We start from the raw sequence: 27,461 nt of genomic DNA, 5'->3' as shown, positions 1-27,461 counted from the left end.
TGCAGCGCGGACAACGAATGCGGCTTCGTTTCGAATATATTTATTGTCGCAGAAAAATCTGTCTCGGGGATGTGATTACCCAATCCCGGACAATAACATGACTTTTATAAGAATATGTCAATTATATTACAAGGCTGTGATTCGTTAAATAGGATCCCACTCACGCTTTAGAGCAAGAACCAAGGAAAGTTAATGAAACCATGAAAAATAAATGCTGTGCAAGTCCGAAAGAAACGGAATATCTCTAACGGGAATGAAAAAAAGAACAGTGCAGCTTCTGAGATGCTAAAGACGTTCGTAGAATCTTAAGCCAGGTAGGGTTCACAAGACCAACTATACGCGAAATGCCCTGCTGTTTCGCGAGACATGGGCGGGGGGGGGGGGGGGGGGGGAGGGGGACGCTGTGTACAAATGTGGAGTGAAATCACGCAATGAACGTTTTAGTAATCACAAAAACTAATCTCGCGTTCACGTTCATTTTGTTTATCGACTTCAACGAACTGCTCATCGTTCCGTGGACGCATTTTTGGAAGTATGCACTGCAGGAGGCAGTGCACAGGCGATGACCGCTTGTGTCGAAGGAAGAGTGTGGTATCTAAAAACGCCCTCTTATTTCAGTTTGTGCTTTATTCTGCAGGCTCCCTGTGCCATATGACGATGTTGCGAAGAAGCGTTTAGTCGCGGACGCGGATTATATTCTAAACCCATCTCCGCGCTGCTCGCGGAGGATGTAGCAGATGGATGTTTATTCGCGCCCACCTCACGACAAGACGACTCTTTGTTGTGTGCTGGATCCCCGAGTATAATTGTGAATTATCCATCGTACTTTCGTGGAATGTTCGCGGAATTAAGACACACTGGCTTGTAAATGGGGTGACCAACATATAAGGTATGATATTAGCAAACGTAACTGGCGTGCTGTCAGGTATGAGTGCTCCGCTAGATTATGTAAGCGCACAAAACCTATTTACATCGTAGTATATAGCCGTAGCATGAACATCTGAGGAAACGCTGGTTACCGAGACACTGCTAGTAAATTTGATTTATTGTGGGGTTTAACACGCCGACGCAACGCAGGTGATGAGGCGCGCCTTAGTGGAGGGCTCCGGATTAATTTGGACTACCCGTGGATCTTTAACGAGCGCCGAAATCTCGTACACACGGGCGTTTTTGCTTTTTGTCTCCACCAGAAACACTGTAAGTAAATTTCAGGGCAGTGTAACGTATACAATCAGCTCCATGCATGCGCCGGTTCCGCGACGCTGGCCTGTGACTCACACCCCGCGCTTATGCAGGCTGAATGTACCGCACAAGGATCGCGTCAGAAACAATGACACTCTCTTGAACACACCCCATACAATGACACTCTCTTGAACACACCCCATTTGCGAACAGAGTGACTTCTTCACGTAAACATGTATTTCCAACGCCCACAAACGGTAAATTTCAGTCGTGAACGTGCCGCAAAAGCAGCGGCGTCAGTAGAGAGCCGGACGGAGACTCCCGCGGCTGCTTTCGAAACGAGCCGCTAGGTGGATTTCAGTGGCGCCCCTACAGGCAGCGCTCGAGGCGTATACACTTTGTGGAGGTACGATTTCGGGGTACTTGGTTCATACTGTGTTAGCAAAAAGCAGCGTGGAAAGCATCGATGAAGATAACGGGCGATCTTTTTGTCAGCGCTCGTGTTGTTTGTCCTTCCGCTTGTGCACGTCATCCGCGCTGTCTTTGGCCAATACGGTACACTCTACTTCAGAGTGTACAATAACGAGTGTGATGCCGCGCGCAAATCCACAAAAGTGTGACGTGCACGGGCCCGCCAGTCGTTCGCTTGTAGCATTAACCGCACAGCCATGATCCACAGCGTTTGATTGATTTTCTGGCCCCGGAGGCGCTGCTTTGTTCGGAGGCGTACCGCCGGCCACACACTTCCGCCCAGGCGTGTGCGTGTGCTCGCTGTCGTGTGCACTGTTGCAATCCGCCGTTTCGAAACCCGCCGCCATGCGAGTTCTGCTTCGATGTCCGTACATATACATACACCAATCACATTTGCATATCACGCAACCTTCTCCGCCCGGCTAGAACGATTCCAGGGAACGGAGGCTATTTCTGGAGCGTTGCGCTAAACCGACTCGCTCAGTGGTTGCCTCGGGGCTGTGGGGAATTTTTTTCTTTTGTGGCAGCCCCAAGTGGGGCGGTGGCTTCGCTTGGGCAAGAACCCACGAACGGAGCCCAGCTATCGACGGGGAATGAGCGGATATAATCCGTCGAAAGCCGTCACAGCAAGGAAAAGCCCCTGTTCGCTGAATGCCGTCTCGGCCAGCATCATTTCACCTCCTGAATGGTTGAAAACACCCCATCTGCACGTTTTTAGCTGCAGTCAAATTTGCAGAACGCTTAAACAGCTGCGTGGTTCGCAGAAGTTTGGTCTTCACCTTTGTGTCTGGGAGTGAAAAGGACAGGAATGGAAGTTATAAACATGGACTGATGAGAATAAACCCCGTTTAACGATATCGCTTTATTCGAAACATCGCTTCATTTCTAGATGTGCCACGGTCCTGACTACATGTAGTGCATTGAGAACAATTTACCCTCGCGTTTAGCGAAGTGTCGCTTATAACGACGTCAGTTTCATCTACCCAGGTTTTTATTAAAACTAGGATTTCGTTTCTTGGCTCCTTGAAGCCTCGCATGGGTTGGGGCCAATTTCAGAATTTATTCTGCCGATTTTCATGTCCCATTCTCTTAAGAAAATTTACCTTGCCTTTCTAACGAAAGTTGAGAGAAGGGCGAAAGATTCCTGAGGTCTAAACTGCGTCAAGAGTGCGTCTAAAGCTTCTCTAAATGTGCGTCCAACCTTCACTGAAAGTGCGTAGAATTGATCGTAAAACCTTTGAGGGCCGCAATCTGAAACGAAGAACGACCCCATGAAGCGATTTTTCGCAAACTAAGTAAGCGCATCCAAGAGCGAGCTGAATGTATACCGATGCGTGGTTTATGAGGGGAAAGTATACTATTGCGCTCTTTAATCAGGACAGATCTGCCTGTATTGCCTTATTTAGAACCGCTCATTTTCGTGAATTTCCAGTAACTATCTCAACACATTGGAAGCCCGGTTTGACGCACGCGCCGTGTGTCCAGAGATCTTATCAGAGCTTTCCGGCAGACCAACAGGTCTATGGAAAAATGCATTAGTTTCTTGCCCGAACGCCATCGGTCCCACTAAGAAACCTTTTATCTTAGAAAGAAAATCCCAAAATGTCGTCCCCTGTTGCCGCCCTCCCCGCCAGTTTAAAACTTTATATACTGCAACTGCTTAACTGGCACATCCGCCAGGCACGATCCAGCGGACTGCAAACGTGTTCCACCTACACCAACAAAAAGAAAACGTTATAATAATGGAAAACTAGGTTCGATGGCAATCTTTAAAGACGGGGTTTTATCAAACCACTTTGCAAGCTTGTCTGACGTCAGTGAGTGGGAATAGCACTCGTGATGAGTGCAACGTGCTTGCTCTCTTTTTCTGGTCTTCGGAAATGAGCTAACACTAAAATAAAAGAATACAGACCTGAACCACAGATTTATGCTAGCGATAAGACTGTGACAAATTACTTAGAGTGTTTTTAAGTGCTGATCCTAAAGATATCCTGATTTTAAAAATGGCCACAAATAAACGGTGAAGTTCAGCAGTGGCAGCCAATAGGAAAGCCACCGCACAAATGACGTAATTTCGGCGGTGCCAGCGGTGCATAATTGTGGAAATTCAAGAGAGCGAGGTTGTTTTTCCCACGTCTTTCAAAGCAATTTGCGTGCTCACTACTTCACGTGCACGTTTAATATTTGGCTCAGGTATTCCTGACAGTGTAATCTAAACGTCGCGCAGGTGTATTGGCACTGCTCAAAGAACGTTGCAGGGTCCTTTTAACGCCACGACAGATACTCGACGCAAATGCGTCCGGCAAGCTAGATGACACGTGATTTCCGGAAGCGTAGCTAATCGGCCAGCGCAATAAAGGAGCATTATTTCGTCAGCTACAGTGCGGCTCGACGACTGTCTTCCTTCGGCACACCAACGCCGTGTAGCGACAGTTTCAATCTTCCTATTTATTTTGCGTTGCATGGTGTTGTGGGAAAAGAAAGCAACCAGGCTGTTTTGTTGTCCAGCGGTTGCACAGCGGATCGAACGAAAGGGCTGGTAACCCTCTCTGGTTGTTACTGCTCATACGGAAGTTCTCGTTGGCTATGAAAACACCTAACCAGAAGCGGCCTCGCAGAGTAAGTCACGTGGCCAACCATGTTGAGCGTAGCATGAACTATAACGTTGATTACTTTGACCCAATACAGTCCCCAGCGGCCTCACGGTCGTGCTAAATGTCTCCACCCTGTACGGCGGCGCTGAAGCGCGAGACACATTGACTAGTGGTGCGTGCGATTCGCATGCGGCTGATCGTTACGACTGTCGCCACGACTATTCGTACGAGTGATTTTGAGACACATGGTCCGATGCGCGCGTGTGATGCGTCATCGGCGCCACTCCGCCCACTGTTTTTACTCCATGGTTGCCTCCCTGTTTAGACGCACTGAGGCCGATTTAGGTATGTGAAAGAGAAACCCGAGCTGGAACGGAAAACCGTTATCAACACGAAGTTAAACTGAATAGTGCTATTAAGTTATACATTGCATTTTTATATGTTGAGTAGAGTGGTGGGGGAAAATTTAGCACCCATTATTCCGCTCGCCCATGCTGTTAATACCGCTGGCAACATGTTTCTACCAGTTGGAGAGCGCACGGGTCGGCGGTGGGGGCGCCGCATAGCTGCTCACCACAAAATACTCGGAATTGCCACTGGCACTTCCTCGGGGCTTTGAAAGAAACTTTCTCTGTGATGACACCTTCGGGCCTCATTGGCTGTCGCCGCATGACGAACGCAACAATGGCAGGACTGCATCTGGCTTGCCAGACGCACGTCGTGAGCCTCCTCCGACCAGCGAACGACTCCAAAACCGGTCCTAACGATCAATCGTAACGATCAGTCGCATACGAATCGCATGCACCAGTTGTCTATGTGTCTGGCGCATGACATCGAGGCACCCTAGGTGGCAGTCCGGGACAGGACCACAGGCGAAGTCTTCAGCGCGCCAAATACTGGAGAACAACAGGGAAGTGGTCGTTTGGCCATTGACGTATGGCGCGACAGGCGGCGTTATAGAGGCATCATTGGTTGGACAATAATACCTGTAGAACCTCGTTATAACGATGTAGTATCGGGGAAGTAAATTAGTTCGTTATATCCGATATTCGTTGTAACCGTAGAAGTAAAAAGCGGCTGACATAAATCGGCAGTCTGGCTCGTGCAGAAATCCTAAATAAAAACATGCATTGTTCTACGCTTCGAACGCGCTATAAACAAGGTAGTCATTATCTGTCTCCTTGTGGCATTTCAAACTAAACAGACCGGAACGTAAGAACGTGATATTATAACAAACAAAGCTCTTCGGCAAAACAGGCCGGCCTTCTTAGTTACTTGAAGGATGATGTGGCCTTCGCCTGGTGGCTTTTCACAGTCTGAGCGCAATGAATTTTTTCACAGTGCCCACAAAATAAACGCCTTAGGCGACCAAAAAAAACCGTCGTTTTTTCTCACTTTTTTAAATTTTGCTTTTATTATGCTAGCTGTCGAGTTTTGACCCCAGCGGGAACCAAATATTTCTTCGTTACAGCGTATATCGCACAGCTCTTGAGGTTTCAGCTTCGTTATAAAAAGAATAGGTGTCATTGAAATGAAGCGTCACCAAACACACTTGGTGTTTAGTTGGCTACATCCGGTAATTCGCCATATCAGTGTTCGCTATAACGAGGTTCGGCTTTAGTTCGGCATTCACAACTCATAAGCATGGATTAAATCATTTCAGGGGTCGGAAGGGGCACGGAAGGGGCACGGAAGGAGTACGGAAGCGGCTGCTTGCTGGGTTCATATAAACAAACATGTCTTTCTGTTGCAGCTTCTGCATTCAACTTGTGTGGTCATGCATGGGAGTGAGGAAGCATTTTTTACCAACACTACGGAGTCGGAAACACCGCTGTACAAGCTGTGCGGCCACCATAAGAACCCACCTGGACACGACTCGCTTAATGAAATAATAATAATAAGCAGAGCAGCCTAGGACAGGTGTGGCAGTATAGATAAAACATGGAGCTTACTCAAAGTCCTCAAAAGGAGAATGGCCTTTTCAGCTTTTTCTTTACTTGTACCGTTCATGAATCAGCAGAAAATAGTGCCTACTAATCGAATACTAATTTGTGCTTTTATTTAACCCACCTTTAGCTTAAAAATGTGGCGCTTCTCTCTGCTTCTCGTGCAATCCACTCATCGTCTTTTTCGCCGACACGTGCAGCACAAATCGAGCTGTTTTCTCGCGTATGTATCTTCACACGGAGCGAGTTGATTATGTGCCCTTCTTGGATTGCGGTGCTGTTTCGGATCGAAGGAGAATAATGGATCGTGGCACGGCATGCCAACATGTGTCGTCACTGCCGAACGATCGGCGGTTACCCGGCAGATGCAAAGCCCTCAAAAGGAGCAACACAACAATTGATACAAAATGCATCGACCCTCACTTGCGGACCCTTGCCCGTGACTGCCCAGCAATGTTTCCATGGAAACGCGAGCGTTGACAGTTTGGCCAGCATGCAGCGCGCCCGTGAGCGGGTCCTCGTTTTACAACGTGTTCGTCGCTGGTGCTGAAGACAGGTCTGGGGAATTTGAAATCCTATTAGGAATTACTTTGAAGGCGCCGGAGGCCGGAGGACTACACTGAAGAGCAAAGTTGTAAGAAGAAATACGGAGGTGAAACATTCCACAGGGCTGTGCCGAGAGCGTTCTTGCTGTTCTTTCGAAACCCATGTCTTCCATATGACAGCGCTGTCTCGAGTCTGCTTCTAACCTGCCAAGAAGTTCTTAACGTTTGCCTCCCAAACAGTGCGTCGACGTGACGAACGTTTATTCCGTCCTTGGTGGGTGAAATATTGACTTCTTCCGCTACCAAGTGGTGTTACTCTTTTGCTTTCGGGCCCGGTGCTGGTACGCTGCGATGTCTTGAGCAACCGTGCGCGTCGAACGTGAACGGGGCGAGCCAAAGGCATTTGTAATATTGTGCAAGCAGCTTCCGTGGAATAACACCAGCCGATCTCCGGTCCTTTATTTGATTGACTCAAACAGCGGCGGGTATTTGACGTCCGCTTCACTTAAGGGGACGGTGACGCGCATGGTAGGATTATCGTTAATTGAGGAGGTCACGACTTTCTCACTCCAAGAAACGTGCGCGCCGTACTTCGTGGTGTGGAAATTCCTCTGGGTTTCTGGTGGATGAACTCCTGCGACTTCATTTCCATAGGAATACAACGTGAATACCGCTCTGCACGGAAGAGCCTTAGTCTCATCGCAGTCGATGACGACTAGAGTAAACCCGGGAATGGCGAATGGGGTGAGCGACATTTTCATTTACCCACTTAATTTATTTTACATTTCATTTAAAATAGGCCTATAAAAAAGCTTGCAGGCTATTTGGCTTTCGTTGTCGACACTTCGTCTAGCAAAACAAGTCTGACGTGCGAATAGTGTAGTTTGAAGACGCGGTCTGCTGAATGCAGAGAAGAAATTTGTGGGAGGGCGTAACAACGAGATAAAAGTGAGGAAATAAAAAAACAAATTTTAAACAACCGAAATCACTGGAAGGGGTGGGCGCCATGTACGTGACCTTTCATTCTTTTTTTTTTATTTTGTTATTCTTTATATAGGGGCATTGCAAAACAGCTGGCAGTCGGAGCAATCGCGAACATCCAATCAGCCTGCAAAGTTAACTCATCGGTTACGAGAATACGTGATTATCGGTTCTGTTTATATGATTAATAGAGACAATGCTTCGACCACTTTAAATCTGTCGACATTGTGTGCACGCCAAGGTGCACAAGGCGGTGAAAACGATTTGATTCCTTTTTTAGACGTCATCCTAGTAACACAGACCAACGTGACTAATCGTTGCATGGCGACATACAGCATTTCTTTGACATTTCCAAAATGATTTATTCAGACATTATTTCCCGGGTGAGTGGGCTAAAAGCAGATGGACTCTGCCTGACTAAGGCCCATTCACCCGTACATGAGCATTGCTAACAGCGGTAGCAGCGAACATAAACCAAGCACAGAAGGCAAGAAAACAACATCAATAGCAAAGAACTTCACAGAAAGAACAATTCTTCCAAGAAAATATACATAAATGCAAAACAGCAATCATACCGCCGGTGCAAAATCAGCAGAGTACATTCCATAGTACGGGAAATAAAATACTGCTTGACATTGCGTTTGAAGGCATGTATCGAACGAGATTCGTGGACCATTTTCGAAATATCAAAATGTTTGTTCAAGAAACAAGGTATTAAATAACCAAATGTTTTGGTCCCATAATTTGTCCTAATCATTGGGGTTTTGTATACTTCGTGCCTAAATGTATAATACATGTTGGGTGGTTGATACTGCCTATGAAAGGCGGGTTCATCGAGTTTGATTTCGTTGAAAATGCGTATTAAGAGCTTGAATTCAAACAGCTGCGTAATTTTTTGCAATTTAGTTAAGAGAACGCCGGTGAGGTTTGTTCCAAGTAATGAAGATTTTCACTACATCGAAGAGCTCGTTTTTGTAGTACTGTTTTTTGTTTCATGTTCGTTGTAGTCGTGGTGCCCCGTACTAACAAGCAGTAGTGCAAGTGAGATTGCACCAGTGCGTAATACAATTTTCGTAATATAGTTTTAGCAACTGTATAACATTCCTATAGATCTTGACACGTTTGCATGTAGCTTATCTATATGTGGCGTCCAGCTCAGGCTTTCTTCGAAAACATCTCCAAGGAATTTGTTTTGGCTCATCAAGTTCTGAGGTTTCCGTTCCACCAGGTTTAGCGTAAGCCGCCCCGAGCTAAACGTTTATTGCCGGTGTCGTGCTGCTCACCTTGAACGTTCTTCTTAATTATTATACTTACCACAGGTAGGTGTAAACTGAACGATTAAGATCTCAAATGAGCACATTTATGAAACGCGTGAGATACCGGCTGGTACCGCTTGTGTGTGACGCATGAAACAGTGCTAGCAAGCGAGGTAATAATTATATTTAGGCGAAACACGGAACAGCCGATGTTCGGACAAATCAATAGAAGAACGAACGAGTGCAGCGCAGGAAATGTGAATAGGTTAACTGCAGAAGGTTAAGCTTGCATGTGACAAAAAAGGTGGAATTCAATACAAGAAAAAGAGCGAAGAATAAATCAGAAAATTGTGCATTCGGATAGTAAATAAACACGAGCATACGAAAGAGGGATCTGTTAAAATAATTCAGGGTCCGATGAATGAAGCGTCAGCCTTTAGCGTATTATGGTGATGCGCAAAATTCGAATATTACATTGTCATTTATTCAAATCAAGTCAAATCGAATGTTTATTATACTTACATTACAAAGCGTAGACCAACCACAATAATTTAGACTAGTTTAGGAACATGATCATACCGTTCCGCTAAATAGCAAAACTGCAAAATGTGTAGTGGTAACCCTACGGAAAACGGAGAGAAAGCAAAAGCGATAAAATTCGCTGGTTTTTCAGTGGTTCGATTCAAATGCGTGTGTGTGGATAGCGTTTTAAGACTTCGGTGTAAACACATAAAGGGGCAGAATTTCCAGGAGGATGCATTGCTCAACGAAAAACCGTGCATGCCTTATGCTGCAAGGCAAGATATTCAATATATCGGTTGAATATTGGTCCTTTCTGAATGGCGAACGAAATTAAACTTCCATATACAAGTACTCGTGAGACGAAGAATTGAGACGAAGAATTACAAAATTACGATGAACGGTGTCGGATATCAGGCCATTTTTAATGCGGCAGTGCGCACAGATTAATGTCCACAGCTCAACGACCTTGAACATGCTGAGCAGAATCAGCCCATTGGATGCCGGGTTCTGCTTTACGGTCACTATAGAAACAAACAACAAAGAAAAAAATTGGTTCCAACACACGCTCTGAAGGTGGTCGGACTGCGACGCTGTAAAACGACACCCATAACTATTACCCATGCGGCGTCACTTGAATTCACACACGTGGATCTACAATGCCTAAAACCAGAGACTCTGCCAGCCGTTACTTGGGATTCGGTAGGGCGGTATCCCGAACGCAGTAGCGTCGCCAGAAAGAAAACAGAGAAGTTCGTCTTTCGAACGGTGGGGAAGAGGACGGCTCGTGCGGCTAAAAGTCTCTCACTGCCGCCCCGTCACTCTTGTTCCCTGTGGAGCCTCCAAAAAAGCAACCTCCCCCTACCCAGACGCTCAATACCAACCACCGTCTGTCTCCCCGTCTCCACGTGTGTGCGTAGCTTAGTCGGTAAGAAGGCGAGTACTCGCTCCGCTTCTCTTCAGGCCCAGCTTCGATCCCTGGTGGTGCCAGAAGTTTGTTTGTGAAGCCTAGGTGTAGCCAGTAGTAGCCTGGGATGTTTCTTTGGGTAGCCAGTAGTAGCCGGTCAGTTTTCTTCTGAAGCGGACGTGAAAAATGTCTTGCCTGGTTAAAGGTATACTTCTCCGCAGTAAAAAAAGGTCTGGGCGCCAAACAAGCGCTTGTAGAGACCTCGTAAACCGAGGCCTTCCGTGATGGTTGAAGGACCTCTGTGAACGTGTTTATTGTTTTCGGGCACTACATAGGGCGCGCGTATGCTTTCTTTAACTGATTTTCTTAGACACATTCCGTAGGTGTATGAATATTCCGTCGATTTTAAGGTTTGTTTTACAAAATGAGAGAAGTATCAAAAATAAAAAAAAGCAAGGTGGGCGGCGGTGACAGCACTTGTCTACTCCCTACCATCCGCCAGTTTTGTCAACGACGTGTGGGTTCGAACGAATTGCTAATCTACCTGGTGGCCAGTTCGGTTCGAGCTAGGTGGCACCTCTCCCTGTACTTCACTGCCTGCGTCAGAATTTTTTGTGCTTAAAGGTGCTGATCCTTTTTTGTCTTCAACTTCCGCTCTTTCGTCGTGGCAGCTTGCAAAGCTTCGTATTCGTGATGCTGGCTACAGGCGGCGGCTGCTTTCGGGCAAAAAAAGTCGACGTTACAAGGATGAGAATCTACAAGTCCCCGAAAGCGTGTCTCTCTTAAGAAGCCAAAATCGGGGCGTTTGGAATCAATCACTTGAGGCGGAATTTGTTCGGTAAAAGCTAAACGCCCTTTTGCATTAAGCACTAGGCCCCGTGGCACGGTTTACTTTGAAAATATTTTGTGTGATTGCTTGGAAACTTAGCCACTGCTGATTTATTCGTGTGTTCTTAGGTATGAGGCTTGAGTCAGAACCTCACTGTATCTGGCACAGCTAAACCAAGGACATTTAGTAAACCAGACACGCACGTGTCCGTAGGGACCGTTTGCTGAAATTTCCGTTAGACACTTACGAAAGGTAGATACTACTCGAACAACAATACTGCGCTCCTCGTATATGGCGACAGTGCATTGTTGGCAGCCGCTTTTCAGATGGAGCGAAAAGGGAAGACGTCCGTGTGCTCAAGATTTCGGGGCACGTTAAAGATCCTCAGGCGGTCGAAATTAATCCGGAGTCCACCACTGCGGCGGGCCTTATCGCCCGGGTGCAGCTTCGTCGCTTTAAATCCCACAATCAATCATTATCAATCAGTGCTTATCTTGTACCCGAGTGTAGACGCCTTGCACCTCTACTGCAGGGAGCGGAGCATTGAGAGTGATTGAAAGGTGAATTCCTCCGTTAAATTTCTGCGCGTGCGATTCTCACGCTGACCACGTTCCACAAAAACACGCCAAGAGTGAGCGATTTACGAGGTTCGTCGGAATTCGGAATAAAAATGAAAAATCGGACAGCTAGAGGAAAAAAACAGAAGGTGCCATGATTGAAGAGTGCAGCCGCAGATTAAACAATAAACACGACTCCCCTGGTGTTGCCACAAGATACAGAGCACGGGGAGTTGTGGCGAAATGCACAAAGAGGATTTGGGCATTATCAAGGAAAGGTGTCAAGAAGACAGTAATAATGGAAAAAGAGTGTAGAGCATTCGGATGCCCTGAAAAGGAGCTTCAGGTGTATGTTTAATAAGAAACACGGGACGTATGTCCTGACACGTTCGCCTCCGTTTTCCTATTTTCTCACCAACCCACACGGCCTTCAGTTTATTTCTTAGTAAGGGCTCTCATTTCTTCATACCTTGAATTCGACTTGCGTGGCGCAGAGTTTATGCATACCTTAATGTTTCGACTCTCCCATCTGCTGTGTCTCGGCGTGAGACGGTATAGCGCGCCTTCTTTGCTTTCGCCCTCCAATGTTTGTTGACGAGGATATGCTTTGGTTTTAAGTGTAGGTACGGGCTAGCTTATACTTAATCCTCAAGATTTACCATTAGGCGCCGAGCACAACTTCCGGAAAAATGAGACAGTTATATTTGATTGCCTAAAACTACATACATTAAAGGGATACTCAAAGGTGTTCCGAGAAAACTAAGTAAGAAACGCAGTGTAGGTTGGGTGGTCAACGTCGTCTGTGCCAAGTATAACTTTTTTTACGTTCAGAGGAAAGCTCACACTTTTGCTGCACAGTTTGTCGGCCTTTTATTTATTATTGATTTGAATATACTGCCGACCTCGGCGGTCCATGCAGGAGTGGTACGAAGGATACGCTCAAATAGTACAGAAAGTAGGATCCCGGCATAAAAATATAGAAAAAGAACAAAACAATCAAACCGCCGTGGCTGTATCAGGTTGAAGGAAAAAAATATACGAGACGCCCTTGTACTCTTATCCTTTCGTGTACCCTTACCTTTTCTTAGCCTTTCTGGCGTGTTTATGGACACAACCATTTAAACACACGTACCTCATCGATTCTCCTATGTGCGTGCCGAAGTGAAAATTGATATCAGAAGCTTTTCTTTCTCGCACTTCCGGCTATGAGGAGCATCGTCCGCTCAGCTTTCGCGGGTTGCGGAAGCACATTTGGGTAATTAGTGCCAATTCGTAATGTTTTATAGCATTCATTGCATTTAAAACAAACCAAGTAAATATATACAAATTAGGGATTTGGATTTGAATTGGAAAAGACGTTTCTCCAAATTAGGGAAGTTTGTCAGTGTTCTAGGTGTCAAGAGAAGACATCAATAACTAAGACAAGTAAGGAGAAAATGGGTATTTGTGTGACAACATCATGCCGGTACTTTACCAAAGGTGTACGCGCTCTTTTCGACGCAAGACAACATTGGGGAAGCAATGTTACTTTACAGATATTTTTTAGACAATCTTCGGTATATTGTTAAACTACCCTGTTTAGTGACAGGTCACTGCTGTCGACGCCACTAATTCAGTTCGGAAGGCAGCAGGAATGTGTTCGCTGATATCATTTCCTCGCTGAATGCCATAGTTGTCGTCGAGAAGCATCGAACTATTGGTTTAACAGCTGATGTAATTCACTCTAAATGAGACTAGATTATGCCGTGTGAAAGGGGCATTATCATATTTGGGCCGCTTAGATTCTATAGGCAGAAAGCCGCTGCACGCATTAGGGGACATCCGAATGAGCTGGAGTTGTTTCACGAACTGCTTACATCGTGCACTCTAGCGAACATGAAAAAGAAACGCGATAGGCTGATTCGGCGTTGACGACGGTTACAGTCTAAGCACAAGGTCATGGTACCTATACGATGACACAAAGGAGTAATTTCAAACAGAAGGGCGCGAAAACTTTTCTCAAGAGTTCGCGGGGAAATCATGGTACAGCATTGTCATGACGTCGCTTTTGTCTTCACCAAGAGTATGAACCAGACGCCTACACACACACCTGCCAGGCAGAAGCGTGTTCCGGGTGTGAAGCTGAAGCACGGCTCTCGAGGCCTATAAGTTTGTTGTATGCAAATACATCGGCTGAAACAAAGTTTCGGTGTCCGTGACGTGCAGATCTTCGGCGTAATCTGCAATTTACAATTCGCCCGGCCGTAACAGTTGCTTTGGCTCGTTAAGCTAAATTAAATTAGATGACATACCTTTTCGAGGAGAAAACATGTCACAGGATGCATGAAATACCAAATATTTTTCGGTGCACACGAGACCGTTCTTTCAAGTTTCAAGTTTCAAGTTTCAAGTTTATTGACTTTCCAATTGTGGAAAGTAAGCAAGAGCTAAAGGCTACAGCCTGACCGAGGCTCTTGCTTCACGGGGCAATCCCGCGTCAAAAGCCGGGAGTAACTTTTACGTCAAAAGCCGCGAGATGCTTATTAATAACTTATTTTACTCCTACAAAGCCCGGTAGACGGGGGCCGCCCCTCACGATGTGCACGCTCACGTGCGGTCAGTATTTTTTAGTGGTGTTTTTTTTTTTTTGCGAACGCCACCGTACCAAGGTCAAGCTTAAACAGCTCTTCTGTTAAAAGCCACCAGATCTACCCAGCAAGAAATCGCCTTTTTCATTTTCGACAATTCAGCGCAGAAATTTGTGCTAGTTGGTGATACGACTTGGACATGGTAAAAATCGCACTAGACGGGGACAGAAGATACTCGTCCCGTGTCACTGCATCTTCTTCTGTCCCCGTCTAGTGCTCTTTTTTTCCATGTAGTAGATAATTCCTCTATGGCTGTGAGTCATCTCTGATCATAGGGAATTTTTTTGTTGCCGCTAGACACGGCGGTACACCCCAGAAGGTATGTCGAGCTTCTGTTCCGCATACTAGGATTTACGAAATGCGATAAAACTACCCGCGTTTATACCTTCGTGTAAAGAAATCGTGGCCGAGTGCTTTATGCTTCCTCTTTAGATACATTGGGTGTAAAATGATCTGCAGGATTTAGGAAGAGTCAAATCAATTTCACTTGCAGATGGGTGCCGAGAATCTCCCAGCACGGTCGCGCCGAAAATTAAAGGTGGGTTTGGTAGCTTAAAACAGTGTTAGGAGCTAGAAAGTAGGAATTCAGACTACCAGCGCAAAACCTATTACCGTATCCGTTCTAGCGGCATGGTGTCACTGCCTGTGGCATGCCAGCTGTGCCAGTTTCATGTGCGAACGAAATTCCCGTCGTAATGACCGTGACAGCGCTGTCGGAACCGAGAGCTGCGGCGGATCACACGTTCTGTGTACGTTTTCCGCGAACCGGCCGACTCGCCGTCAAACTCCCGCGCGCAAAGGTCGAAAAACAGAGACAAAGAAAGGAGCTCTCCCGTCACACACGCACAATTACACAACAATGGCTCACCCCAACCATGCCGTGTCCATCAGAGCGCGACATCTGCCACAGCGCTGTCTAATCGCGCCGGTATGCGGACAGCGTTGCCATGCGGCGGCATCCGGCGCCGCTGCGGCAATAGCCACAGTATGAGGCCGTTCAGCTGGGCACCACGTGGTCCGTGGACCCCGAGAGACCACGCTTGGCTGAGCCGTAGCCGTATCCGGGCGCGTAGCCGAGCTCGACTACATATGCTTGATGCCTCAGTAGTGAAGCGACGCGTCAAGGGCGGGGAATTCAGCTCATGTCTGGTTCAGAGATAGGTGCGCGAGTTAAATTGTTTGGAGTGGGGTTTCATTACGCGTTTTGATTTGGATAAATTCCCTGCGTGCTTCTGCCATCGTACGGAGACCTCGCCATTCGCTCGCACACAAAATCTCCCAACCGTTCAAACTGAGCGGCTCTCCTTTTTGTTTCTGTGCGTATGTGCGTGTGTTCTGAATTTTCCCACACTTTCACTTCAGCCGCAGCTGTGTGTGCGTGCCGGTCGTGGGAATTTTCGCCCCACTCGTTCGTGTCAACGGTGATTTGCAGCTGCTGTTCCTGCTGCCCGCCAATAGGGTGACTTGTGCGGAAGCAACGCTCAGTGTCTGCTGGATCGGGTACCCGAGTGCGTGACTACGGAATCAGAGAAGGCGTAGAAGCACGTGACGTTGTTTGGACGCGGCATAGACGGACCTTCATCGCCTGTAGCCGCCGTTCCGACACCTCGGCGTGCTTTTTTCCGGAAGTGCGGTAACCCTCGGCTTGCGAGCTTGGAACATTGACGAGGGACTTTGAGGATGCACAACAGGTCATACGAGCTGCACGCGCCTCCGGAGTTCCTTCCACACGAGGCCCCTCCGCTCTCCCTGATGGCGGTGAGCACTGGCTGTCCAGCTACGCCGTCTGCGGCCTTAGTCTCCGCTCTTATTTTATCTGCTTCGTATTGCAGTTTAAAGTGTTTGGCCGTCCTGGCCGAGAACACGGTGTTATGGTTGTTCTGGTCATTTAACACCTACGTCAGCCACCTTGGAAGCTTACAGCCCGAGAGCGAACAGCAAATAAAGTACAACAGGGAACGTAGCGCAGCCTCACGGTGCATAACTAACATAAAACAATGAGGGATGAGTAAACAGGTGCAGTGGGAAGGAAAGAAGAGCTCGAGTTTTCTTGACTCAAGCTGTAGAATTACTTAATTTAATTGATAGGTTGATTATTTGAATATTTTATTGCAGGTACTTATCTCCCTGCGGGCTGTACAAAGCACTAAGTGATTTGTCTCTTCTGGGTGCCTGGTGTCTGGGGCCGTGTGGTCAAAATTCCCTCGGGCCACAGGGTACTCTTACGTCGCGTAGATAGAGGGGCCTCATCAGCTCTCGTTAAGATACTTCATTTATAAAAGAACGCTTCTTTTATAATTGCATCAGAGAACATTTTTTACGGCTTGAGGGAAGCTTAGCTTTGAAAAACGATTGGGATTCAGCAGTTCGTTTTACGTTGGCGTAAATAAGGCTACACGCCTACGAGGGATGAAGCTGGAGATCGAACTCCAGCCCTCGTTAAACGCGGCTGCGCATGTGCGCGCTCTGCGGCGAACGTCGTCAGAAGGCTATAGGTTTCTGCCGCCCTCGTAACATAACAGGCTTTCCTCTCTCCCCATTCGACCCCTCTCGCTTCTTCCATGGTTAGTCCAAAGCCGATTTTCTTAATAAAATTAAATGTTCCCGCGGTCCCAACTCTCACGCGTTATCAGGCAGGAGAGAGAGAGAAACAACTTTATTGAAACCGATTTTACCACGTCTTCACCCGGCGTCGTCGATTGGAGTCAGCTTGATTTGGTCTTCCAGAGTGGGGCTGAACAGCAAGGGCTCCCATCGCTCGGTGAGGGACGGGGTAGTGAGGGAATGGTTGAGGGGGGGAGGGGTGTCTTTGGTAAAATCACATTCTCCGGTTATGTAGCGGAGTGTGCCGAGTTCTTTTTTTACAAAAGGGGCAATTTCGGGTGTACCGTTCAGGAAGCATCTTGTTTTGGAGGATAGGGTGTCGAAAGGACCTAACCTGTATCTGTCTGTATATTGATTGTTGGTCTCTGTCCAGTGACATGTGTGGTTCAGGGTACCACTGTCTTTGTTCTTTGTAGTATTGCGTTATGTCACTATAGCTAGTGATGGCGCGTGGCTCTGACTCCTCTGTCCGGTATTCCATTTTTCCGGCGAGTTGGTGGCTATTTCAATGCCCGCCAACCCGGAGTGTGCCGGCGTCCATATAAGCTCCACCATTCCTTTGGTGGGGGTGCGGCATTTCTTGAGTACTTTAAGTGCTCCGAGAGCTGGCGTATGGTGTTGTGACTTGGGACATCTTGAAAATGGAAAGTTCAAGCGAAACTGGTGGGCTTTTTGAGAAGGCGGGAGAGGCCGCGTGGGGTGAGGAGAGGTGGCTCACGGCTCTAAAGTGGTCTATAGACTATAGACCGCTGTAGTCTATAGTCTATAGACCGCTAGACTAGGGCACAATTCAACCTGGAGGGTTCTAGTGTGTGAGGGTCCATGTATGAGGAGGAGGAATTCGGAGGAGAGTTGAAGGTTCTGTAGCGCGCGAATTTCGGAGAGTGCCAGATTAGGTGCTGCAGATTGGCAGGTGTGAGGGAGGCACAGAAGGGACATCGAGGCGGCAGAGGTGGGGTGCATTATTTATGGAATGTATCAGGGGCTCGGATAGCATTGGAAAAATATTCGTTTATGAAAATTTCGGCTGATCTTGGGAGGGGGGGGGGGAAGAGCGGAAAAAAATACGGTAGGAGTGAGGGTTTCGAGGCGGTCTTTCATTCCTTTTTTGTAGCGTAGAAGCTGTATGGCTGGGATAATGTCTCAGGAGGTGGAGGAGCCAAGTCGGGTAGCATCGGCGTCCTAGGAAAGCGTAGGCAGGCAGGAAAGCGCAGAACTTTCGCTTCTTTTTAGATGCGACTGCATCTCATTCACTCGCCTTGTCCCTGCATCCGGCGTCGTCGTCGGCGTCCGCCCCTCCCCCATTCTCCTCGCCGCGTGAGCTGCGCTCTCCGCCGCTCACTGCCTCTCCTCTCCGATAGCGAACAATCTCTCGCGAGGGGCATTGGATTGGATTCGAATGGTTTGGCTTGGCTTGGCTTGGCTTCGATTGGATTGGATTGGATTGGATTGGATTTGGATTGGAATGGATTAAAGTGGATTGTGTTGGATTGTGTTGCGTCATAGCCGCGGCAGACGCACTGGCGCCGGCGCGTCCCCTCACTGTTATGCGCGCTATAAAACGGGGTGCCTGCGCCGCTCCGCTCCATCGTTCCAGCACCGTTCCTCCGCTGTCTAACACTGCAACGTGAACCCCCTATGCGTCGCATCTACACAGGGGTTCCCGCGAGGGGAGGTGGGAGTTTTTTGTAACGTTTTTTTATAGCCTGTGTGTATACAGTACCCTCAGACGGTACTATAAGCATTCCATTAAATCGTCCACCGTCGGCGTTTTGTAAAAAATGGCTGCGACTTAGCTCGGCTAACCTTGGGTATGCAAAGGAAAAGCTTGACATAGCCTGGTTATGTCCTGGTTTCAGTTGGTTGACCTTTGATTTGATTGTATCATACTATTCGTCTAAAGCCTGCCTTTGTCTGCGGTTGTGGTCCCGCCTGCGGCGTTGTCCGAGCTGAACGGCTCGCTCTTCCTCAGTATCCGACGCTAGCTTCAGTCGATTGTGATTCCGTACCCTGTGGAGTGAAGCAGCTCGCCGGGAAATATCGGCATGGTGGTGAGACACCGCTGGCCGACGACGGCTCAAAGCCTCCAGCTTCCGCGTAACGCTCATAGAAACCGGCCCGGCCTCGCTCTCAACCATGGCCAAGCTCGCATGCGCGCCGCGAGTCACGTGATCAGGCGCGAACAGCAGTAAGCATGATAATTAGCTAATCTTCGACAACCAGGAAACCTAAGAATAGCCAGCTGAACCTTAGCTCACGCTACGTATATCTTGCCATAGCCGAGCTAAGCCACTGCTACTTTCCCTTTCCTGCTCCCTCCCCTCCTGCACTACACTTTCTGCATTTCTACCCTCCCCTATCTCCACTCCTTTCCCCTCCTCACTTCCAACCTACTCCCCCTTTTCTAGCTTCTCCACCCGGGTCCTGCACTTGACAGGTCTGTCACGTGGCCTACGGGCGGCTAGTAACTTGCGCATTACTGACCCGCTGGTGACCACTTTTGAGTGGTGATCCGGTAGTAGCTAGTAGCTTCCTCAGTATCCGACGCTAGCTTCAGTCGATTGTGATTCCGTACCCTGTGGAGTGAAGCAGCTCGCCGGGCAATATCGGCACGGTGGTGAGACACCGCTGGCCGACGACGGCTCAAAGCCTCCAGCTTCCGCGTAACGCTCACAGAAAACGGCCCGGCCTCGCTCTCAACCATGGCCAAGCTCGCATGCGCGCCGCGAGTCACGTGATCAGGCGCGAACAGCAGTAAGCATGATAATTAGCTAATCTTCGACAACCAGGAAACCTAAGAATAGCCAGCTGAACCTTAGCTCACGCTACGTATATCTTGCCATAGCCGAGCTAAGCCACTGCTACTTTCCCTTTCCTGCTCCCTCCCCTCCTGTACTACACTTTCTGCATTTCTACCCTCCCCTATCTCCACTCCTTTCCCCTCCTCACTTCCAACCTACTCCCCCTTTTCTAGCTTCTCCACCCGGGTCCTGCACTTGACAGGTCTGTCACGTGGCCTACGGGCGGCTAGTAACTTGCGCATTACTGACCCGCTGGTGACCACTTTTGAGTGGTGATCCGGTAGTAGCTAACGGGCGCACGATGGGTGGTTAACTGATTGGTCACCTCGTGAACCACAAATGACCACCAGCGAGCCGACCTTCCTTGAACATTTCTTGAGCATTCCATGACGGTTGCGGTGGCGTCCGCTGCAAGGGGGAGGTGAGCATTACTGAACGCGTGCCTATTTGCTCACCAAGCGGAATTCTTAACCCGAAGCTTTCAGCATCTCACTGATTTCGTTTTTAGTTCACACAAAAAGCACTGCATGAAGACCAACTTTTGCAGACAAGGATGGTGACGGGGCTGGAGTGGAGAAATATTAAACGACCTCTTGTAGTCGGACTCTAACCCGTGTCCCTCGCATTATGAAGCCGTTGTCTATGCGGGGGCGCCATTCCGCCACGGTAGAAGCAGCTTGGATTTGTAGATGGTTGCAAGGACGCGCAAAATTAAGCAGAAAATGAGCCTGTTCCCCTAATAACGACTGTGGTTGAACAGTAGGGAAAGCCATAGAGTGCCCGTCTCTGTAGAGCACTAGACAGCATAATTGGAGAACAGTAAACCGCCCAAATAAGGGTCCGCTCGCGTCTGAGCTGGTTAATTTGCAATGGTTTGGGCTTGATTTCAAAAAGCTACGCGTTTCCCCGTCGCCGTTTCGACAAATTGGTACTTGATTTTTGTTATTACCCACGGCTGTTCATTGATAAGCAGCCGCTTCTCACACTCATAGAAGATGGCTGCTGCATACCTAAAATCGCCGGGGAAAATCCAGCAAAAGTCACAATCTGAATATTGTTGTCACTCTTACTTCTTAGAGGCGGGGCTGCGGTTGGCCATTACGTGAGTGCTGTCGTTACGCAGGTATGTACGGTGTTCATGCTTCGAAATACGAACCTTTGTCGAGATCGTGCGACATTGAAAGCGAGCGTGTTACGTGCGCCTTGGCCATTTGAGCTCATTGCGTTCTTTCGAAGGAGCCTGCCACCGTATCTTGTGCAGCGAGCCCCATTACTTGCAGCAGCCTTGAAGGGCCTTATCAAAGCCTAATGCGGCACAAGCAACCAACGAAGCCGCGGGCCTTCCTGTCGGGAATCACCAGCTGTACGCGTGCGTTTTCAGTGCCGCGGCTGTCCGTTTGCTAGAGAGGGCGGAGTCCCGGCACACTGTGGTGCCGGAAGTTGTGGCTGGCTGCAGAGGGGAAAATTAATTGTGAGTCGACGTTCGCTAAAGCGACATACGTTCGATAAAGAAAAGATGCAGGAGTGGGTTGCTGTGTCTTAAGGAAAAATAGTGCTAGTGCGCTAAAAAGACGTGGACGAATAGCTACATGTACGGGCGCCAAATTCCCTGTTGCACTCAAACTTCTGTTTAGATTCTACAGCGTTTAGTTTATCTAGGCTGACGTTCCCTCCTACAGATGCAGTGTCAGCCCCTTTTACACTTGTTTACGGATCGTTACTGTGTACTCCAAGCTCAAAGGTTATGTATAAACAAGCGTGGTTTTTCCTGAACAAACCGCATATATTGTTTGTGCCCGCCCTCGTCCATCCCTCTTAGCCCCCTCATTCCTTTTTACCTGAAGTTATGAGCAAACTAGCTCAACAAAAAGTACAGTCGCGCTCACTATGACCTACACCGCTCATTAGTATTCACAGCTTTATATGACCTTTGTCTGGCACCCGGGGTTAAAGACCAAGTGCGGATTAGGAGAACAACGCCCTAATGAATCAAGCCTTATCCTAATGTATATGCCCATAGTCATTGTTTTGACGATATAATCGTCTGAATACTAATGAGCGGTGTAGGTCATAGTGAGCGCGAGTGTACATACCTTTTACATGCATCCCAAGTGTTTGAAATTCGATTCTGTTTGAGAGTGGTGGTGGCTTCAGACACAGTCCACCAGGCTGTTGGATATAAAGTGAAGCATAGACAATTCATTTTTTTACCGCTACGCATGAGCGTGGTTCAGTATTGCGGGAACATTAATTCAGCAGTTCTCCATTATCTGCAGCTCTCACGAGATGCTCTGTATACATTCGAGTATCGTCATGGCCGGATGCGGCCGGACGCCTTTAATGGGATCTCGCTGCGATTGTTCCTCCACGGGCATTGTTTACGATTTCATTTAGCCTGATCGCTCATAAAAGGCTTATTGATTTCGGCTGGGTTTGTAGCGGCTTTCTTGGACCCTTTACGTCTTATTATAAAACTGAAGGCTCACAAAGCCGAGATGAGTGCTATTCAAAATCCTAATCTCGTTTTCAATAAGATGCTTATCATATGCTGCTATTGAGCTCAGTCGCTTCCGCTTCGCACAGGGGTCGGTGCAATCACAGACTTTTTTGAATGGTAGTATAAAAGTGCCAGAGATAATACGGGCAGTTACTTTGGTCAAGACATCCGTTTGGCAGTATTGGACGAGTGTACTCGAATGCACGACACAAACACAGCAAAGTTTGGTTCGTCGGTGATGTCGGGTGATGCCACCGTGGAGGGGTGTGAGGCACCCAATGACAAGACGAATGAGGTAGATGAGGAAGAAACGTCTATTTACACGTATACACAAGGATTTGTGAGGTGACGTGCTCGTTTCGACGACTCGTCTCGACGCGGGAACATGACCATGAAGGGATTGCCTTTTTCCGGCCTTGCCGAAGAAGAAGAAGCGGCAAGTCACACGAAGGGAGGACGTGGACAAATCAGAGGCGGGCACAACCGAAGAGCTATGGAGGCCATGAGAGTCGAACCAGAACGCCGGGAGGAGTCAACGGAGCAAAGACCTCCGCCCCCTCCATACTGCCGACCGTCAGGAGGAAGGAATTGCATTCCCGGATGCATGCTCAGGGTTCAGAAGGCTGGCCTTTGGCTCGTGCAGACGGCGGGGAGACGGAAAAAAACACGCACGAAGGGAGGGGAGATAAAACCCTGTCGAGGCGCATTGGCGCAGCCATTGCTATAAACACCTGCTATCATCATTTTCATTAACAGCGAACTATAGTTCATTCCACAAGCTAGGTGCGGCACTGTGAAGGCTACATTGTTGCCAGCCCGCCCACTGAGGTTGCCTAACTCACTGTGAGGGAAAGCGACATTATGCGTCGGGGCCTTGCGGTTCTACCTGCCGAGAGAAGAGAAGGAAATGCCCTTTCAAGGCCCCCTTCACGGTGAGTTAGGCGTGCTGAGTGGCCGGACCGTTGGCAACAATGTAGCCTCCACAGTGCTGCGCCTAGCATGTGGAATGAACTATAGGTCCACTCCAGGACGAAGGCCTCCCCCATCCTCTCCGTTCCTGCGTTCTTCGACTCCCTTCCTCGCCCCCCTCCTACCCCACGAATTTCCTTATTACGTTTCTCCATCGAGTTATTGGCCTTCCCCTTCTTCAAGACCCTCCTCTCGGTATCCACTGGATTACGGGTGTCGTTCCGCCTAACTACGGGGCCAGTTCATGCCCATTTCCTTTCTCTTAATTTGAACTAAGATATCTTCAACTCGAGTTTGCCCCGTTGTTTAAGTTGTTCGTTTCCTTCCCTAAGCGTTCCTCATATCAGTATTCTTCCCACGGCCCGCTGACCCGACCTCAATCTGCTTTCAAGTTGTTAACTAGGCGCCAATAAGGTGCTCCATAAGTGCGGCGAAACCGACGCGAAGTCTCTCTTACTGTAACCATGTCCAGTGATAGTGAAACTAGGAAGTGCACGGCGGATAGGAACATAGGAGGCGTCAGAACGAAATGAGGGTTCTTGACATATTTGAGGCGCCGCGAAAAGAAATGGCGTGTTGTCGTCATCGAGATTGCCATCAAACGGTCGTGTCACACGGTGTATCGGTGGCTTTTAATTGGAATATGTCATACTGCGTAGTCAATTAGAATATTTATAGGTTGTAGTTGTATATTAACAATCACGGCAGTTGCTTCTGTAACCCAGTTCAGGCCTGGGCTTGAGTGCAGCAGCGGTGAGGAATAGAATTCGCTTTAAAGTTGCGACTGCCAATTACCCGTGACCAAGCATGAAAAACACTTCGACACAGTTCTGCAGCTATTGCCTTAAAACCTTCCCTTATTTAAATTGTTGCAATATAATGCCAGGTACAACAATAAAACGTGCTGTTGGTCCAGTAGGTACATACTAAATAGGGGTTAGCGCAAAAAACACGAGGACGGTGGCAGACGAGACAGGCGCTACTGTCTATGGCAGATGAGGTAGGCGGCAGACGAGACAGGCGCTTCTAACAACTCCGCCTGTCTCGTCTGTCGTAGACAGTAGCGCCTGTTCAGTCTGCCACCGGCACCGTCCTCCTCCTTTTTGATTAACCACCCTCCCCCCATTCAGCCAGATACAACCATTTGCAAAGACCACACTTTTTTCATAAACCAATCATCTATTTCAATGTGGGAGCAAGTCATACCCCTACAGTCACTGTATACTACCGTTCAACAGAAGGCCGTGAAAATCACAGTGGCTGTACTGCCGCCACGAGGAATAAAGTGGATACTACATTTTGAACAAATCTCGCTGGTAGCATCGACTATAATTGGAAGCATTCGTTAGCAACTAATCCCGCTTTCGGAGGATTGTCTATGTGACTTTCGGGCCTCCTATCGCAAGTACACTCGAACACGTGGTAACATCTGTTGTTAACGTAAGTGGAGAGCACACTCGCACATGGACGCACCCACAATTCTCTCACTCGCAGTACTGGCACGGTAAGGTTCTCTTGCCTATAAAGGCCCAGGAATCCTTAACTGTGGATACCTGTGAGGCAATACGACTATACTCTCCCAAGTTTAAAGAAACCCTGCAAGTCTCTTTTCAACTTCTTCGAAATCTTAAATGCTTACACAACGTACTCAACCAACATAAAAAAATTACAGCTCTGTGCCCATCCGGTACCTTAGAAACCTCAAAATATGTTTATCTCCTTCCCGGTCTTGACGTTCTTAGACCGTTTAATTTACGCAATAATAGCGATGTAGCGGCTGTTGCCTGGCTATAGCGGCTATTGCCTGGCTATTTTTCAGTTGCAGCAATGAAAGCATGCGATAGCCACTTTTAAAAGAAGGTCACAGAAGCAAAGTAGAAACGGAAGGCGTATCTGCTGCGACGAGCAAATTACGCAGTGCCGCTCCCTCCTTGGGATAACTGTAACTTCCAAACGCAAAGCAGTGAAAGCGCTTATCGGAAGAGTTGCGTAATCCCTTTAAAAATGCTTCGCAGGAAAAAAAACATTGGGGAAGAATTTGTTCTGCTCTATGACCATTTCATGCACTTTGTAGAGCGACGAATTTTAAAAGAGTTGCGATACTAGCGCCAACATTTTAACAATCCATGGTATGCTTATAATGACAAATCCTGTTGGTTCTTGCAATAGGTAACTAGGCGCAAAATGTCACTAGTGTTAAATAACCAGCGAAGGTACCAGAAGGTAAAGGTAACCAGCGAAGAGAAAGGTAACCAGCGAAACAGTAACGTGCACGGTGTTTTATGGATGCCGCATTGCTTACTCATTTTGAACTAACGTGGGGCGGGTGGTTGCCTTTAGACAGAAATCACACTATCAAAAAAGATGGTTGCGTTTACTAACACCACACGTACCAGTTACTTGTCTCAACATCCACTGGGTACTTGTCACAGCATCCACTAGGTACTTTGTAACTTGAGGTTGCACATGTAGCACCAGTAAGTTTGCTAACTGAAGCAGGTAGTAAGCGCCATTACCTTCAGCACGAATGTCCCAGTGAACAACACTCCCCTTAGCTACATGCTTTTACTAAATGGTCATGCATAACCTAGTGAAAAGCGGATGTTGATCACACTAAAGTTTTTTACGCACTTTTTGGCCAAAATGGCGTGGAAATATTGTTCCGTAGCCCACACCTTTAAAAGGTGTTTAAAATAAAAAAAAAAAGGTGTAAGGATGAAAACAATTGGCCACGTCTGCTCCTTTCGTTGCAAATGTCGAAAAAAAAACGATGTCTTTGTCGACATTTGCCAAGTAAATTATTCCCTTCATAGTGCCGCTCACCTCTCATGTTGGTCATCTTGCGTCAGGCTCCTCCCAAGGTAAACCGGCTAAATGTTTGCTGAAGTCAATTTAAATTTACCGCGCTCCACTGCTGCAAATCGCGTGCATCGATACCTGCGCTGCCGTACGGGGGAGATGCGCGTGAATCGAAGCGCCCTTTTTCACCTTGTTGCCCTAGTCCACATGCGTTCCAAGCAGAACGTGGAACTACGTAGTAGAACATTTTGTAACAGTTGCCGCTTGATTTCTTAAAATGCCGCCAGAAGCTATAATGGCGCGGATGACAGCAGGCGACAGTGTGATTTTCTTTTCTGTTGTGGATGTAGTATTTCATTTCGCAAAAACGAAATATAAATTTTTGAATAGCAATTAGATTTTTTTATAAAGGAATTGTATTAATTTTCTGTGTATTAATTTTCTGTCTGATATTTGCGTAATGTCTTGTCCTCGTTCAACAATGTTGAGAAGTATGAACATATAAACGAACCTACACGTTTAGATTTGGCTGAGTATATAAGACTATTGCGCATATTTGCGTAATATTTGCGGAATTTCTTGGCCTTGTTGAACAATGTTTGAAAGTATGAACACCGAAACCTGACTTTTACGTTGAGATTTGGGTGTGCGTATACGAGACTATTCCGCAGCTTTCATTTCACTTTCGCTAGGTGGCTGAATCGAGTCACAGACAGACAGACAGACAGACAGACAGACAGACAGACAGACAGACAGACAGACAGACAGACAGACAGACAGACAGACAAAAATTTGGGGTTTAAGTAGCCCAAGGAAGACTACCGTCTTTAGAAGGGCGTGCTTGTGAACGCTCTAATGTAAGGGTGTGGGCGGCGCAGCTAAGCGGGACAATGGGGATCGGCTGAGCGCTGAAAACGACATAGAGACAGACTCAACACGCGCATATCGCACGTAGACCTCAAATAAATTGAGCAAGAAAACCAAACGGATGCACGGAGAGAGCGAGAATGAGTGAGTTACCTGAGGAGTTTTTCTGCTTTTGCTTTTATAGCCAGCGGCGAAAAGTCCTCCGATAGAGTCGGTGGGCATGTCGCAAAAAATCAAATATTTTGCAAATACTTCTGCGTGCCTGTGTAGACTTTTAGTGGGAACCTATTAGCCGTGAACATTTGTGAAAATGGTGAATCAGAATTTATATGTCTCATACCATCTGCCTTTTTTGTGGACAAATAAATCCTGTATATTTTCCATATAAGAGTGGAAAAGAGACAAAGAATATTGACCGTGGTGGAGGGTTGGCGTTTTATAAATGCGTTTCGTAGGTACCGGGTTTGATTACATCTCCAAAATTTAACTAATGCTATATTTATTTTTATT

At 47.6% G+C, this 27,461-nt stretch overlaps 1 protein-coding gene across 3 annotated transcripts in view; it reads left to right on the top strand.

Annotated features, from left to right (window-relative positions):
- Positions 1–27,461, top strand: part of LOC144158250 (ninjurin-2-like) — a 47,116-nt gene that overhangs the window by 13,310 nt on the left and 6,345 nt on the right. The window contains exon 1 of one of the 3 annotated variants that reach the window (XM_077688989.1): positions 7,354–7,482. The exons of 1 other annotated variant lie outside the window; for it this stretch is intronic. In XM_077688989.1, the coding sequence (XP_077545115.1) occupies positions 7,447–7,482 (36 nt within the window). In that variant the 5' untranslated portion in view covers positions 7,354–7,446. Of the gene's footprint in view, positions 1–7,353; positions 7,483–15,417; positions 16,173–27,461 lie in introns of those variants that run through there. One more of the 3 variants, XM_077688988.1, reaches the window with a different exon arrangement.

This window comes from Haemaphysalis longicornis, unplaced genomic scaffold, assembly GCF_048455015.1.
Source record: "Haemaphysalis longicornis isolate Haplotype H1 unplaced genomic scaffold, Haemaphysalis longicornis Haplotype H1 scaffold_10, whole genome shotgun sequence".
Lineage (NCBI taxonomy): Eukaryota > Metazoa > Arthropoda > Arachnida > Ixodida > Ixodidae > Haemaphysalis > Haemaphysalis longicornis.
The sequence above is the reverse complement of the archived record's forward strand: the minus strand, read 5'-3'. Positions and strand labels throughout refer to the sequence as shown.